This window comes from Molothrus ater, chromosome 20, assembly GCF_012460135.2.
Source record: "Molothrus ater isolate BHLD 08-10-18 breed brown headed cowbird chromosome 20, BPBGC_Mater_1.1, whole genome shotgun sequence".
In the NCBI taxonomy this organism is placed as follows: Eukaryota; Metazoa; Chordata; class Aves; order Passeriformes; family Icteridae; genus Molothrus; species Molothrus ater.
The window spans coordinates 8,194,162-8,211,645 of record NC_050497.2 but is presented as its reverse complement, the minus strand read 5'-3'; the positions used below and the strand labels follow the sequence as shown (position 1 = coordinate 8,211,645).

The 17,484-nt window shown below is 46.6% G+C and overlaps 2 protein-coding genes and 1 non-coding gene across 3 annotated transcripts in view; 2 read left to right on the top strand and 1 right to left on the bottom strand.

The window, feature by feature from the left end:
* The first annotated feature begins 2,826 nt into the window (after positions 1–2,826).
* On the top strand, positions 2,827–2,954 carry LOC118693596 (U6atac minor spliceosomal RNA). The gene has a single exon (XR_004981278.1). It is a non-coding gene; the product is annotated as a U6atac minor spliceosomal RNA (small nuclear RNA).
* Positions 2,955–4,286: 1,332 nt separating this feature from the next.
* WDR5 (WD repeat domain 5) lies at positions 4,287–16,390 on the bottom strand. The gene is made up of 14 exons (XM_036393799.2): positions 16,248–16,390; positions 14,558–14,748; positions 13,621–13,729; positions 12,279–12,352; positions 11,245–11,334; positions 10,589–10,678; positions 9,749–9,832; positions 8,768–8,823; positions 8,582–8,628; positions 8,346–8,421; positions 8,003–8,036; positions 7,311–7,385; positions 6,967–7,054; positions 4,287–5,415 (listed from the first exon to the last, which is right to left on the bottom strand). Exons 2-14 carry the CDS (start codon positions 14,636–14,638, stop codon positions 5,315–5,317), a joined length of 1,005 nt encoding a protein of 334 aa, XP_036249692.1. The 5' UTR covers positions 14,639–14,748; positions 16,248–16,390; the 3' UTR covers positions 4,287–5,314.
* Positions 16,159–17,484, top strand: part of BRD3 (bromodomain containing 3) — a 45,943-nt gene continuing 44,617 nt past the window's right edge. Inside the window, exon 1 of the mRNA XM_054516927.1 lies at positions 16,159–16,238. The gene's annotated coding sequence lies outside the window, so the exon portion shown is untranslated. The remainder of the gene's footprint in view (positions 16,239–17,484) is intronic.

Here is a 17,484-nt window from a genome sequence, read left to right as displayed (position 1 = left end):
GGATCCCATGGGCACCTCGGGCCATGTGTCTGCAGAGCATGGGGGGCATCTCTGGGGTCCCCCCGAGCTCACAGCCTGCACAGTGCTCTGGGGGAGCGGGCTGACGCCTCCTCTCCTCCCGCTCCTCGCCCCGGCCCTCCTGGTCCTCGGTGCCGCCTCCTCACCTGCGAGCCCTGCCCGGGGTGCAGCAGGGATCTGACCTGGCTGCCCAGCCAGCCCCTGGCACTCAGGCTCCTTCTGTCGATGTTTAATTTCTCCCTGTTCCTCTGGAGAAATTCCCTGACTCTTTCAGTCCACGCACAGACCTGAGTGCGTATGTGCTACCCTCGGTTATTTCTGTCCTATTTCCTCTGTCCACGATCACTTCCCATTAATACCACCGTGCAGCAGCTCTTGGAGAGAAATTCTCCCTAATCAAGATTTAGTTTTAAATCCACTTCGAAATCCTCTAATTCAGTTGGATTAGGCAGAAGGGGTTTGGGGAGATGTATGGTTTTACTTTTTTTTTTTTCTTTTTTTTCTTTTTTTTTTGCCTGTCTCTTTCCTCTCTGAGCTGTCTCATCTTCATGAACGGACCCACCGGCTTTCTGTGACATATTGTGCTATTTAAAGAGGAAAGGAATAATTTTATTAAAGAGAAAGCAGTAAACTAATTTTAAATCCGAGACTTGAGATCCTCTAACAAAGCACAGCTCTGGGGGTGGCCCTGGGGTTAAGGGGGAAACCTGACGGAGAGGGAAGAGGGTTTGAATGGAATATTTGTGTTTACACACAAGAAAATAGATGCCTTAAGAAAGCAGGGGGGAGGTTAGAGCTGATCTTAGGGCTTGGATCAGCTCTGGAGGGAGCTGGGACTGCCAGGGGCCTGGGGAGGGGACAGGGGACAGCAGAGGGAGGGACTGAGCAGCGGTGGCTCTGCAGAGCCAGGGTCACACCCACATGGGACACCACGGATGTCCCCAGCTGCAGGAGCAGGCCCCCAGCCCCCTGGGGGCTCCTCCAGAGCTGTCCCCACAAGCAAAGCCCAAGCTCTCAGCGGAGCTAATGGGACTTGGGGAGATAATGCTTACTAATAAGAGAGCGCGACCGAATGCGCGGGATTAAAAAATTAAAATGACAAAATAAGCTGCTTATGTAGCTCATCCAGCAACTGCCTGCTAGCAGCACCTGAAATCCCCCACCCTGGGCACCCTGGCCCACCAGGCACCTCCTGTGCCAGCCAGGCAGGCTTAGACCTAATCTCCAGCAGCATCTTTAGCAGGGATGCTGGTTCATATTTTACCAGGAGGCAGCACAAACTGGCCCAAGCAGGGGCATCTACAGCTCAGGAGGGGCAGTGGGCACCTGGGAGAAGTGCCCAAGAATTGCAGCTCATGGATTTAAATCCCTTAAACCACCCAGGGTGTCTCGCTTGCCTCAAAACAATGTGATTGTAACAAATGTCTGACACAGTAAAGCCTGAAAGCCTGGGGGAGAAGGGATAAAAGGCAGGAAATGGGATTGATTTAAACGCGTGCATAAATCAGAGCATTCAATAAGGACGGGAAACTAACTTTTAATCCCCTAATAAACTCATCAGTTATCTGGAAGGGGCAGCCAGGAGCAGACTGGGCTCTGTGGCAGCGATGCAGCATCCCTGGAAGTGTCCAAGGCCAGGCTTGGAGCAACCTGGGAGAGTGGAAGGTGTCCCTGCCCTTGTCAGGGGTGGGAATGGGGTGAGCTGTAAGGTCCCTTCCACCCCAAGCCGTTCCGTGAGTCTGTGATGCAGCAGCTGTGCACAGCTGGCGGGGCTGTGCAAACCCCTGGGCGCTGCACCTGGATCCGCAGCCTCATCCGGAAAAGCGGCTCCTCCGCTGGTCCTTCCCGCCGGGAGCACAGCGGGAAGGTCCGCGAGAGTCGCAGGGGTCGGGGGATGGAGCGATGCCTTGAGGCGGCAGCGGTGGCACCTGCAGCGGGATGCGGGGGGAGTCACCCCGCTGAGAACCGCAGCTCCCCGGGCTGGTTTGAGGTGTTGCAGTGATTATTTAGAGAATTGTTCGTCTGGTTTGATTGATTCCCTTGGGATACCGAAGAGAAAAGCCTTAAGAAAAGGGAAAAGCCCCACACAACCTTTTCCACTGCTCTCCTCTGTGTAACTTGTAACTCGTCAGGAGCGCTGGCGCAACTCGGAGCGGTTTATGAGCTCCGGGGCAGCGGGAACGCTTCGGGAATGGGCTCCTTCCTACACGGCTGCTCCGGCTGCGGGAGATGCCAGCAGCACATCCCGCGGTGCCGCTCACACCCGCGGGACACCCGAGATATTCAGAGAAAGCCCAAACCCGCGGGATATTCGTCGAGAAAGCCCAAACCCGCGGGATACTCCTCTAGAAAGCCCAAACCCGAGGGATACCCGGCGGGAAAGCTCAAACCCTGCGCAGGTTACGCGGGAAAGCGCAATCCCGGGGTGAGCTCATCCCCGCGGCATCGCCCGCCGGGGGCGGGACTCGAACCGGCGACCCCCGCGCTCGCCCCCCCTCCATCAGCGAGGCCAAAGCGAAACCACGCCCCGCGCGTCACGGGACAGGCGAAAAAGCTCCGCCTTCTGCACGCTGATTGGCTGGATGTGATGAATATATTAAAAGGTAGAGAAAAGTGCGCGGTTTAGCCATTTTACCGAGATTTTTGTGAGTTTTAGGGCAAATTTGGGCGCAGAGTAAAAGATTTTTTTATGAGAACTAGAAAGAGATGTCAAATTGAGAGAGAAAAGAATGGAAAATTGGCCCACTCTGTTCTGTATAGATAGAGCCTGCTGGAGGTTTATATAGCATCGGGCGCAGCTCGACAGCCGTGTTGTATGAAAGGAGAGAAGGTTAGCACTCCCCTTGATAAGGATGGAAGAGGCCCTAGTGGCCTGTACAACACACGTACGGTTAAGGCACTGCCACCTACTTCGTGGCATCTAACCATGTTTTTTCGTGTTTCCCCCCCGCCTCGTTTTCTTTCCGGGAGACCCTAAGGAAAGTGCGACAGGCTCTGGTTTAGTCCCCAGCTCGCCTTTTGCCTCCAAAGCCGCCGGTGCAGCAGAGATGAGCTCACAGCAGGAACTCAGCCTCTCTCAGGATGCTGTAACACACCCCAGCCAGGCTCAGCCCGTACCTAAAATCAAGTTACACCTCCCCTGCTGCAGCCAGCACACAATCCTCATTTCCAGAGCTGTGCTCGAGCTAATCCTGGCCCTCCAACCACCACAGCCATGCCAGGCTGCACAGAATTAGAGGGAAGTAGAGCTCATGCCAATAGGCCCCAGCATTAATCCCAGGTGGGATATTAAGGATTTGAACACGACATTTATGAAGAGCAGCTTTACAGCAGATCCTTTACATTAGGGGCTTTTCTATCCCTGTTCATGAGATTTCAGCAGAAAATTCATCTCCCTCCTCCCCAGCTCAGTGTGGCAGCACAGCTGGGCAGGCAGAGCCACTCACACACAGGGACATGAGAAGCACTGTGCCAGGAAATATTTCTGAATCAACATTAAAAAGCTTTGCTGGAGTAAAATTCCACCTCCTCCATGCTGTAAAGCAGCACAGCCACATCTTGCATTGAAGAGCTGGACTGGCCTTCAAGAAATAAGGCTGAAAAAAACCCATGAGTTGATCATTTTAGCAGTGACACCAAGTCTAGACACAGTGTCCCTTCCTGGGGGTAATGAAAAACCTCCAAAGGCAGGGATATTATTAATAGCCATTTTAGCAGCTCAACATGAACTCTATTTTTATATTTTAAAAAGAAAACCTATGCCTCATGTCTTGCAGCTCCTTCTCTCCAAGGGTTTCAAAGCAAGGCAGCCTCAGAGCAGCACTCCAGAGGTCTGGGCTGTAATTTGATTTTCTGTTATTACCAAGCACATGAAGTAAATACAAAAAAAAAATGTTTTGCTTCACCAGGAGCAAAACATCCCTTTACAGCAGAACCCTTTGGGTGCAGTAAAACTTGTGGATCCCTGCATTTCTTATCCAGCACAAGGTAAATCCTGGATCCCTGCCCATCCTGCAGGAATCATTTCCTCAGCTCAAGCTCTGTGAGGGGTTGTAGCAATGTTGTCTCTGCTGAGGACACCTGCAGCTCAATCCTTTTCCCTTCATTAAATCAATTTGGACTTGTGGTTGCTCCTCTTTTTCTCTCCACGCTGCTGCTCCTCATCCTCCCTCACTGGAGTTTCTACAGAAAACATCTCCCCTTAAAAACGATTTTTAAGAGAAGCTTCCATGGGCACAGACACATGAGCACACTCTTAACCACAAACATACACATAAAATCCCACCTTTTTATTATGGCACATGGTATTTTGTCTGGATGTGTAAATACCACATGGATATGACAAAAAGGGAAAGAAATACCAATGCTGAGATAGATACAGAGTCATGCCATTTGCAATACAGCTTCATACCATGGATTGCCAAGATACAAAAAGTCTGGGTTTGTTTCTTTTTACATTGAAATAACTTTACAGTGTTCTGTGAGTTGGCTTTAGAACCAGAAGAGGCAAAATAAAACAAAAAAAAAAGAAAATAAAATATACTGAGAACAACTACAAGCAGGATTCATTTTAATGGTTAACAGAAGAACTGTAACTTTGCTCTAGAACAGCATCTATTAAACACACATAACAAGAGGTAAGCAACTATACAGAAGGGAAGAGATTCCACCACAGGAGTCAAGTCAGGGGCAGGAAGAGGGAAATCTGGAACTGCATGGTTTTATTTGGTCACAAAGTTTGAGCTGAGTGTTTTAAAATGAAGCACCCTTAAAAATGCAGTACTCCTATTTAAAACAATACAGAAATTTCCCAAGAGACTAGAAACTACATTCTGGAAAAAAAAAATTAAAAAATTAAAAAAAAAAAAAATAGACATATTTAAAAAAAAAATTCCACACATCTCTAGGCCTGTGACTTAACTTACTGGTACAAAGTAGACTGGCAGCTCTTCCTTAAGCAGCAACAGTGCCCAGAAGCAATGCCATCAGAAAATACAGTATCTTTGGGGTGTCCAAGACTTCTGACCCGACATCAGAATCATCCATTTGTCTGCCAAAACATCAGGCAAGAAAAGGAGACACTGCATCTTTTTTTTTTTTTCCACCACGTTGCCCAGCTCTAGCAGAGCTAAGATGTTTTCTTTGGGCCAAGACTACCAGAAACCACTTTATCAAATATTCTTCAGGTTTCCTGCCAAACTGGATTTATGGGTGTTTTTATTTTTTAATATTTTTTTTAAAAACATGTTTTATTGTTTTTTTTTTCCTGACAGTCTCTAAAGCAATCCTGGAACGTTTAACAGTCACTCTTCCACAGTTTAATCGTTTTGTCGTTTTCTAGCGCTGCTGATGCGATGATGTTTTCTGTTGGGTGACAAGCTGTGGAGATGACAACATCTGAGCAAAAAGAAAAGACAGAAAAATGCAATTATTTCAATCTGGTTCCTAGCAGGCATTTCTGAACATTAGCAATTGTGTTTTATGAAGCCATGTTATTATTTCCTTGTAGAAGAATTAAATGTGTTATTTGTAAATATCTTACAACTTTTGCTACTCTGTGAAAGGAAATACAAGCAGGAAAGAATTGAGGGCAGTAGGAAAGTGTCTGACAGGTTTCAAAAGGTGAGAACTCTCTAGATTCCAGTTCTATCAGATCATCTCAGACACAGCTGAATCAAAACCCAGCTCAGTTTTTTTGTCATGGAGGGCATTTCCAACATGCCGGGCAGCTCTTAGGTAACATTTCATCTCCAGAGCCTGAAAATGAGAATCTGCTGCCACTGCCTTCCTTACACTGCAAATTACTGGGATCCAGCCCCAAAAATCACTGGGATCCAGCCCTAAAGAATCACTGGGATCCAGCCCTAAAGAATCACTGGGATCCAGCCCTAAAAAATCACTGGGATCCAGCCCCAAAAAATCACTGGGATCCAGCCCTAAAGAATCACTGGGATCCAGCCCTAAAGAATCACTGGGATCCAGCCCTAAAGAATCACTGGGATCCAGCCCTAAAGAATCACTGGGAGCCAGCCCCAAAAATCACTGGGATCCAGCCCCTAAAAAATCACTGGGATCTAGCCCCTAAAAAAATCACTGGGATCCAGCCCTAAAAAAATCACTGGGATCTAGCCCCTAAAAAAATCACTGGGATCCAGCCCTAAAAAATCACTGGGATCCAGCCCTAAAGAATCACTGGGATCCAGGCCCAAAAAATCACTGGGATCCAGCCCTAAAGAATCACTGGGATCCAGCCCCAAAATACACTGGGATCCAGCCCCAAAAAATCACTGGGATCCACCCAAATACACTGGGATCCAGCCCTAAAAAATCACTGGGATCCAGCCCCAAAAAATCACTGGGATCCAGCCCCAAAAAATCACTGGGATCCAGCCCCAAAAAATCACTGAGATCCAACCCCAAAAAATCACTGGGATCCAGCCCCAAAAAATCACTGGGATCCAGCCCCAAAAAATCACTGGGATCCAGCCCAAAGCAAAGGGCTGAGCATGCTGAGATTTCACATAAACTCTGCTCTTTTACAGGACTCAGACTGAGGTACCCAGCAGGTGACACCTCATGGTTCAAGACCAGGCACATGCACAGACACTTCCAGCCCACATCAATCCTCATCCTTGGGAGCTGCAGCTCTGGAAGGTGTTAAGAGACCTTTCACAGTCAGTAATTTATGAGACATTTAAATATCCTGACCAGTTTTGTGCTCAAGCAAATCTCTTTTGCAAGTTGATGTCAAAGTTCTTCACAGGTGAGGAATAGAACATTTTCAATGCCCATAAAAAGGAGCAAAACTCCCAGGGTTCAATTAAGCTTCAGCCAGTCAAGAATTTATGGGTCTGAGAGTAAAAATTGATATAAGGTAGAAAATGCTCAGGCTAAGCATTGATGATATGAGGGATATTTTATCAATAAAACCAGAACCCCCTCCCTCACCTGTGTGTCCTTGTAGTTTCTGTACAATCTCTTTTGTCTGAAGGTTCCAGATATAAACCAGGTTGTCTTCTGAGCCAGACACAATCCACTGCAGGGGCAGAGAGAAAACAAAGTTACCTGAATCTTTCTGATCCATATCCAAGTGCTATTTCTCAGTAAACATTTCACTGTTCTCATGTGAAAGGGAGAAGGAGGAAAATTCAGAAATCCTGACAGTGAGCCCACCCAGAGACACAGAAAGCAGCACCCACCAAAGGAGGTTTTCAGCCCCAAAATCCTCTTTTATCTCTGGAGAGGAGCAGTAAAACTGCACACAGGTAATAATAAATAATCAGAACACCAACCTTTCCACCAGTGACAGAGAAATTGGCAAATATGCAGTACTTCTCATTTTTGTGTCCTGTGTAGGTCTTCAGGCACTGGAAGGGAAGAGCCACAGGACATTAATGCAGCTGGGAGAGTTTTCTCAGTCAAGGACAAACTCTCTAGGAAAAAAAGACTAAACACATCAGCCTGTGGTTCTCACCATGCCAAAAAGGGGGATCTAGAGGATGCAGAGTGCAGCTCTCCTCTAAAACCCAAAACAAGCCCTAAATTTGTCCCATTACAACAGTGAACGAGATCAAAGGCAATTTATTGTTGATGAAGAGAAAAATTACTGTACTTAATGTCTCAGGGCTATGCAGAAGCAAAGTATTTTCATTTTTTTTTTCTTTTCAAAGACATTTTTAGTCAGAATGACAGAACAGTTTGAGTTTGAAGGGACCTTTAAAGGTCTGACATGAGCAGGGACACCTTCCACTATCCCAGGGTGCTCCAAGCCCCTCCAACCTGGCCTTGGACACTTCCACTTTCCCTAACAGGAAACTTTCTAACCTGAATCCTCTTTTAGTTTAAAACCATTACCCCTTGTCCTGTTGCAACAGGCTCTGCTAAAAGTTGATCCTCTCCACTAAAGAGGTACTGTTTAAAAATCACATGTAAAATCCAATTTTCCAAAAAGCTTAGTAAAGTCTACAGAAATAGAAAGAATTACCTTTCCTTTGCTGTAGTCCCAAAGTTTAAGAGTGCTGGAAAACAAAACCAAAGATTTTAGTTCTTGGTGGTTTTTTTTTTTTAATCTGAAAAGTTCCTAGCAGCTGAAAAATGTTTCTCCATACCAGAGTTCCAAAAGTCTACATGGATCATTTTAACCTGGCTTTGGAATGCAGAGTTAGTTAACCCCAAAACATCAATTTTACTGCCATGCCATTCATATTCTCCTCCACAGAAAACACTATATATGAATCATGTATTATCATTACTAGAGCAGCCAAAAAGCAAATTAAAGCATCATCTGATACTCCAAATTTTATTCTCCTTTTTTTTTTCATACTTACTTGTCCAAAGTTGCAGCTAATATGTATTTGCCATTTGGTGAGAATTTCACAAAAGACACAGGAGGGTTATCATCATCTACAGCAAAATGAAAAGCAGTGTTACAAAGTGCACAGCTGTGTTGTCTCACTGACTGACAGAGGGTTTCTTCTGACATTCATTTGTTTTTAACAATTTCACTAAAACACAGAAAATCTGTGTGAAAAATACAGCCCAGACAAGAAATATTTCTACTTACCAATCAGTGTTTTCAAGCACTGGCCTGATGCTGTATCCCAGATACGACTGTTAAAAACCCACACAAAAAAATTATTATTGGGCTTGAAGTCTTTTATTACAATTTTAACATTACAAATACAAAGTTTTGGGCTTTTAAAGTATTTTTAAAATGCAAAAGGTTCAAAGAGTGATGCAGACAACTTACCAGAGTCCATCATAGCTACTTGACACTATCAGGGATCCATCACGATTAAAATGCACCTGTAATATTATTAATACTAATTATTAGAACTAATAACTAAAAACTAATCATGAATAACTTTATTAATAACTAATAACTTTTTAAAACTAACAACTTTATGTTCAAAAAGATCAAATGTTTAAGTTCCTTATTTTCCATGTCTGACATGGAACATATCAGCAGAATAAAACATGCAGGCAGAACCTGATTATTTTAAGGGCATGGAATAAAACCTCTTTTGTAGCCACTCATATGTTTTAAGGTGAATTTTCTGCTATTTTATAGCAGAAAATATATATTTTTATATATTTTATTCTTTTATAGCTAAAGAATAATTCTTTAGAGTTATTACTATTAAAAGACATTTGTAAGTGTCTGCCATGTGTAAAAGAAATATCTTTTACACATGGCAGACCAACCCTGTTAGAACAGCCACAGTTCAACATATCTGAGGCTCAGATTTTTTTCAGTGATTTTCATTTCAATGACATGAAGAGTTGAACAGCTTCTGGTTTTCCTTAATTCCAATGGATATTGCTGTATTCCAAGCTCATTTCTCCCATGAAATTACTGAGATTTAAAACAGGAGCGTTCTGTGGAACACCTTCAGTAATGACTTGGAACAACACAAAACAAAAGAAATACAGATTATTCTTTGAGCATCAAGTGCCACAAACCAGTGTCCCAGAATGACACTCAGGCATGCCTGGCACACCTCTGCACTATCCACATTTACAGCCAGGACCAAAATCCACACTGATCTTAGAGAAAACACCACTCATGTCATTCCCACTGAGCAATGGCCCCTGGCAACAACCACAGCCCAGCCTGGCTGCTGTGTAAGGGCTTGGTAACAGCACAAAGTCACCCCTGCACAGGGCAGGAGAGGAGCTCTGCTAACAAAACGAGCATTTTTGTGATTTTTACTGATCAGGAGGGACTTACAGCTGAAACTGGGTCAGAGTGAGCAGGCAACGTCTTGAGGCACTTCCCTGTTTTCACATCCCATATCCTCACACTTTCATCAAACTGCAGAGGCAAGAGAAGCACCAGGGGGTTTAGTCAAGCACCTGACTGAGGCACTCAGGCACAGCCTGGCTACAGCATCAACCTCAGCCCAGCTGGGTCAGAAAGGCCAGGACACACCCAACAGGGTGGGAACACCTCCCTGAATTCCTTGTGTCCAGGTCCCCACAGGGGAATGGACCATGGGGGTGTTCACCATAACAGATTCCAGCATTAAATCACATTTACATTCCCATTCCACTCCCACCCATGTGGGACACTGAGGATGGATTAAGGGCTTTTCTCCAAGCAAACACAGCAGGGGCAATGCACAGCTCACCTGACCACAAGCTGTGTTTGTGAGGGAAAACACAATTAAAATGGGCTGTGTGACTTGTATTCTTTTATTTAATATTGTTTTCAAACCATGATCTGACCCAATCTGCAGAGGGAGAGGTGATTAGAAGTCATCCTTTAGGTAAGTCAGAATCCAGGTGATTAGAAACCATAAATTGTACTAGAAATTCTGTATTCACTAATTATAAATTGTACTACATCAATCCTGCCTGCAGAAATCTGTGCCATTCTAATCATAAATTAGTGTGCTACACTAATCATAATAATCTGTTAAGAAAATAAAGCTGTAGTTGTAACTATGATTTAATACCATCATCATTCTGCCAAGGATCCCTAAAGAACCTGTCTGTCCCTTTAGTGACAAGTGACAGAGTGTGCAGTACTTGCTTCCCACAAAGGAAAAAAAAATTAAAAACCACTCACTGAGCCAGAAACGATGAGGTTTGACTGAGGGTTGAAATTGCAGCAGAAAACATAGTTACTGTGCCCTTTCAATGTCTTTAAGCACTTACCCTGAAATAAAATTCAGCAGAGTTAAATACACAGCATCACCCAGCACCATAAAAGCACCCAGAGAGAGCACATTAAGGTTAATGACTGTGCAGCACAGAAAGAAACATCTCTAACCCCAGATTTAGATGGGCAGAGGGCCAGCTACAACAAAACAGGACAGAAAAAAAATATAAAACAATCATAATGATTGCAGACGAGGTGCAAACTCTTTATGCAGCTCAGGAGGATCCAAACCTTTTAATATTTCTAATCAAAACTCAACCAAATTATCCAGTCCTCTCTGTCACGAGAGAATGGGGGAAAAAGCAGAAATAAGAAGTTACAAAAAGGTTTCATCCGAGAGGCTTTTTGCTGTGGTTCTATCTCCATCATCAGGCTTTAGTGCTCTCTCAGAGCATAACAGGCTCCTCGTGGTATCCACAAGCATCCCACTCTTTCCAAGAGCAGACAGCACAAGCCATTCATCCTCACAGCCCATCCACCAGCTTGTGACAAGCAGGAACACAAGCGAAGAAGCCAATGTTGGAGAAAAATGAAGGTAAATAAATAATAACTCCTGTCCTTACCGAGCTTACATCCCATATTTTGAGAGTTTTGTCATCAGAGGCAGAGACAAGGAGGTTGGAATCTGATGACCAAGCAACATCAGAGATCCCCTAAAACAAAGGAAAACAATTCTCTTCTCAGCTCTGTTTGTTTAGCCACACAGAAAAGTGGAAAACACAGACTGCAGATTACATTCCCAGCTGAAGCTTGAATGAAAATTCAGCACTGAGAGTCAGGAATTCAGTGACTTTGCTGGGTTAAGAGCTCCTCTGGCACAAGTTAATTTTAAGATGAGCCACCTACTCTGAGAACATCAGTAGCTCCCTCACACAGTTCTTACTGTGGCCACCAAACCCTTTATTGGAATTCCTAAATAGAATGCTCATAAATTAATCTGAGTAAATGGCTTTTCTTCATGACAAATGGCTGCTGTTTACAGTCCAAGTCCCCAGAGGCTGGAGAAGATTCCAGTGGTTTTTCTTTTGATAAATCTTCATTTTTGCTCATGAAACTTCAGCATGTAAAAACTTTAAAAAAAAAAAAAAAAAGGAAAACCAAAGAGCTTGGAAGTTTTGTGTTTTCTTAAGAACTTTGCAGAATGAGTAAGTGTTGTGTTTATGTAGGCAAAGCCACAAGAAAAATTCAATCTCCTTAAAAGGAAAGTGTTTTGTTCCTTATACAAAGGAGAGATGGAACAGGACACAGTGTTGGAATTCACAGGGATTTTCACCCAGGAATGCTCTGTTCTGTGTCTGAGGTGGCTTCTCCTGCAATTCAGGGACACAAGAAGCTGGCTGGGCACTGGGAATGCAGCCTGCACTCCCCACCCATATTTCCAACCTGCCCCAATATTAATCCAGCAATTCCAGGACTATATAAACAAAAAAACCTACCAAGTAAGACTGAAGAACAAACCTTCTACATAGGCAGGACTAAGCAAGAATGGAAATTCTTGGTTATAGGTAGAACTAACCAAGAATGGAAATTTCTGAATGAGGAAAAGAAAGCAAAATTCTTCCCAGGTAAATTCCCACAGTAATCACCTGATACTTACCAGCTTATGACCAGATATTGTTTTTTCAAACTTGCCATCATAGGCTCCCCAAATTTTAATGAGTTTGTCAGCAGCTGGAAAAGAATGTGCCAGTTCAGAGGTTAATTAACAGCACTAGCAGAGCTGTCCCTTGCAGATGAAAGGAAATAAGTTAACTGTGTCTCTGGGCAGTTCTGCCTCCCCAGGCAGACCTCAGGGAAGAAGGTGATTTTGAGTTGGTGAAGAACAGCTTCCTACTCAGCACTCTGCAGCAGCTGAGGTTACATAAGCTGCCTGGAATGCAGAGAGACTCCAGCAGCTTTAGTTTCTCTCCTGACAACTTGGGTTTCTACTTTTGTTTTAGATTGCCAGTGGTAAAAGTAGTGCTGGTTCACGGGAATGCTTGAAAGGCTTTTGCCCCAAAAAGAACAATAATTACACCACAAGCTGGACTGAATGGATGCCTGCAGAAACCCAAACATATTATCCATGGTAACTTGCAAAGCAAGCCAGAGAAAAAAGTTGCTATTTGCCAGATATAGAGTTTGGAAAACATTTTCAGGGGAAAGGGGAGGGGGACTCTGATGGGGACACTGTAAGAATGATTTATATGGCACAGTGCACTGGTTTTATTGAGGTTGTTTGCAGTTAAGTCAAAGCCCCAAGGCATTCCCATGTCTGGAAGATGTTCCAGTGACCCTCACTGTCATATTCAACATTTCCAACTGCCCTTTCCTCACACATGGATTCTCTCTGGATCACTGACAGTCACTTTCAGAAGCACACTTTCAGGGCAAAGCTGTCAAGCAGTGCTGAACACCAAAGAAACCCTCAGGAAATACCAAAGCTGACAGAAAGGAGACTTGTTCTATCACTTAAGAGAGCAAGCAGTGAAACACTATTTATAACAACCTTCTGCACTTCACTGGGGCAATCAGAGCCTCTGACTGCCAAGCACCACAGGCACACAGGACAGAGCCTGTGCATCCAACTCTGCAGCACCTTCTTTATTTCCCACAGGAAAGCTTTGCCTGCAGATACTGTGCACAAAATTTAATTTTAAATGTTCACATCTAGTGATACAGAAAAGCACAAGGGTTTCCTCTGCACAGTGCTGGTTTTGGCCCATTTTCTCAGTCAGGAAAGCTGAACTGGTGTGGGCTGTCCTGGTAATGCAAGGACCCAGTGCTCAAAGTAACAGAACTTCAATCAAATAATCTTAAAGAGTGACAGCTTTGGTATCACTCTTTCAAGAAAAACCATGTCATGACATGGCAATGGCATCCCTGATGGAGGCTCAGACAAGCCCTTCTTCAAGGGCCACATTTGTGTTTGAAATGAGACAAAAGCAAGCAATACTTACAGGAGCTGGCAAGCCACTCTCCATTAGGACTAAACTTGACTGATGACACTGCCTTTGTGTGTCCTGCTAACGTGAACTTGAGAGCATAGTTTGGCTTTACTGGGGCAGGCTGTAAGAAAAATGTCCGTGAATGAGTTAAATTCCAAATTGAGTATCTCAGTGAGCAGCTCTGATCAGCACAGGGGAATGGACCATGTGGATGGATGTTCACCATAACAGATCCCAGCATTAAATCACATCTACATTCCCATTCCCCTCCAAATTCAGAAAAAACCAAACACCCTTTCAGTCAGGGACTCACTGTTCCAAGCACAACACCAAATCACCCCTGAGGTAAATTCCATCCAAGCCAGTAACAAACAAGTGAGAACAATCCAACAGCCCAACCACAAAGTGCCTGGCACTTCCAAGTGACACTCTTGGTATTGATGTGTGCAGTGCTTTCAAGTGTTTGCATCTTCACCCTGATCCTGAATTAAACCACAGGCAAATTCCTCCATGCCCCTAAAATCCCACTTTTACCTTTTGAAAAGGCTTCATGGTTAGACAATAACATCTCCCTTGAGCATCTCCAGGCTTCAAAGAACCTGAATAACTGTTTCCCCACTGCACAACTAGAGGTTCACCAATTCTCCAGCCACCTCCAGGCATTCCAAGGATACAAACAAACAGCCTTTGTCATGATCAAAATGACAAGAAGTATTTCCCTAGTAAGAACTTCCCCAGAACTTATAAAAGAACACTTAGCACTACAGCAGAGCTGCACTCCATCCACTTTTCCCATAAAATCTTCAGCATGAGACAACAGCAGAAGCAGCCACATGGAAAAGATCTTAATTTACAGGAGAATTCAAATCCCTGATTCTGGTCTGGCTGCTGAGTGTTCAGGTAATTCCAGGTGTTTTTACAGGGATATTTTTTGGGGCCCCACACACACCTTGCTCTGATTGGTCGAGGAGGAAGGAGTAGATTGTGTTTTGGTGGATTCTGCATCTGGCTTCTTTTCTTCTGTTGCCATGGTTCTGGAGCTGGCAAATGAGACTTATGGGTGCTTGAAGGGGAGAATGAATGTGCTGCTTCAAAAGGCAGCTCTTGCCACTGAGAGGAGAACCACGCTGAAAGGAAAACCTGCAAGAAAAACAAAATACTCTCATTAGCTGTCAAAAAGATTCTCAGCATGCAAAAGAGTGAGATTGGTCAAAGTGCAGGTTGCCAGAAACCAGCATGAAAACCTCTATTTATTATCTGTTGAGCAACACAGCAGTATTTTATGCCTTCAGACCTACTTATGTGCAAGACCAAGAACTCAAGCCACAGCCTTTGATCACTCCTTGGAAAGCTTTTTCCAAACAGAAGTACAGCACAATAGCTTTGAGGTGTGGCAGGGTTTTCATGTTACAGACTCCAAAGCACTTGTAGCAAGTACTTAGCACAGGGTAAATACAGGAGCTTGTATGGAAGATGGAAGGAACAGTCCAAGGCGTTTCTATTTTAAATTATTGAAGTAGAGAATATGAGATGATGATGAACACAAAAAACAACTGGCATTTGCAAGACCTGACTACATTCCTTTCACCTCAGAATGTGAATATTTTGGTGTCACATTTCCCTGCTGAAAGGTCTGAGCACCAAACCACCCCGTTCTCCACCCGAGACTCCCCCCTGACTGGCAGCAGCCTCGGATCAGCCTCTCCAGACTCGCTTTCTGTAACAAGACCTGATGGAGTGCAGTGCCAGGATTCCGTAATCGGGGCTGATGCTGCAGAGCGAACAAATCTCCACTGCAGCTCAGCCCCATTTCAGCTCGGGAACAGAATCACCCCCGGCTCACACTGTCAGCATTTGCCTGCTAAGTGCATTTGCCACCTCGCAGCTCCTTTTGCTGCTGGCAGCACACTGGGGAACGAGAGCGTTTGCTCCCAGGATCCACTGGCATTCCAAGCATCTCCTTCCCGAGATAACCAGTTGCCTGCCGGCTGTGCTGGGTGTGGGGAGATCCCAGAATGAGCCAGGCTGGAAGGGAGCAGCAGCAGGCTCATCCCAGAGCACATGGCACAGCACTGCATCCTGACCAGCTCCGCTCAGGGACACTCCCCGGCCAATCTGAGGGCCACGAGAACAAATTCAACTTTCCCAACGCACATCCCCAGTCCTTTTCATCTGGAACTCATCTCGCAACTCGGCAGCTGCCAAACCCAAACCACCGCAGCATCGCTGCCGGGCCCGCCTGGGCTCCATGCCCGGGGGGCGCATCCCCTCCCCGCGGTACCGATAACACCGAGCCCCCCTGCCCCGAGCGGCCCTTCCCTCGCTCTGGAATGCTCGGGAATGTGGGGGGGGCTCCCCCAAAATGTGGGGAGGGGGTGAGGGGAAGGTGAGGGGGGGGGGGGGTGAGGGGGGGGGGGGGGTCGGGCAGGGCGCGCGCCGAGGGGCCCGGGGTGGGAGGTGGGGGGAGCGGGCGGGCTCCGCGCGCGCTGCCTGAGGGGAGGCGGCGGCGGCGGCGCCCGCGGGCAACGGCGGAGCGGGAGGAGAGCCCCGGGCGGTGCGGGAGACGAGGAGGAGCAGACGGGAGAGGAAAGGAGAGGAGCCGCCGCCGCCTCGCCCCTCTGGTTCTTTCGGTGACTTACCGGGGGATGGGGAAAAGGGGAAAAGGGGGGCGGCCGCCGCCTCCTCCGCGGCGAGGGAGGAGCGCGGCCGCGGGAGGGGAAGGGGGGACGCGGCGGCGGCGGCAGCGGCGGGTCCGGGTCCGCCAGGCGGGGAATGGGGCCCGGCGCCTGCGCGGAGCGGGCCGGAGGCCGCACAATGCCGCTCTCTCCCGGAGCGCTACGGCGCGGCCCGAGAGCCAAAAGAGCGGCGCGAGTGCGCGCACGGGCGGAGCCCATCCCCGTGGCGTCCTGCCCGCCCCTTCCCTCCCCTCCTTTTCCTTCCCCTCCTTCTTTTCCCTCCCTTTGCTCTTTTCTCTCTTTTCCCTCCTCTCGTTGCTTGCTCTCCTTCCCTCCCAGCGCCCGCTGCCGTTGCCCGCTCGCTGAGGGGAGCGCCCTGCCCGTGCGGACCGCATCCTTGCCGCTGTGGCATTCCCGTGTGGGGATGTCCCGGGATGTACACACCGGCATCGGTGGCCACGGCGCTGCTCCCGCCGCCCCGGGGCCGTTGAGCTCGGCTGGAGGGGGTTAGGTGTCGTTGGGGTGCGACCGCAGCTGACCCCGTTGGATGTACAGCGATAAAAGCGGCTGTGAGAAGGGCAGACCCATTCACACGGCAGTAATGGCTATAATAATGGCTGTATAATGGCTGTAATATCCATAATAAAGTCTGTAAAGGGGGGGGTCGGGATCTTCTCCCCGGCAGGGAGTGGGGAGTCATCCTCACTGTGCTACTGGAGGTTCAGGCTGGACAGCAGTGGGAATTTCTTCATGGAAAGTGGAGCTAAACGTTGGATCAGGGGCAAACATTGAACACTGGAGCTGCCCAGGGAGGTGGCAGAGTCCCCATCCCCAGGGGTGTCCAAGGAGTGACTGGAAGTGGCACTCAGTGCCATGATTTAATTGACAAAGCGATGATCAATCAAAGGTTGGACTCGACCACCCTGGAGGTCTTTCCCAACCCAAGTGATGATGTGACTAAATGCTGATGTTAAATTTACTACTTGAGAAAGTGATTTAATTGACAAAATGATGATCAATCAAAGGTTGGACTCGATCATCCCAGAGGTCTTTCCCAACCCAAGCGATTCTGTGACTCTAAATGCTGATGTTTGAGCCATTTTTAACACCGAGAGGGTATCTGAGGCAAGGTGGTTTTCTCAGTATATCGTCACACAAAAAGCCCTGACTCAGGAAAGTGTTTAATTCATTAAGGCCAAAG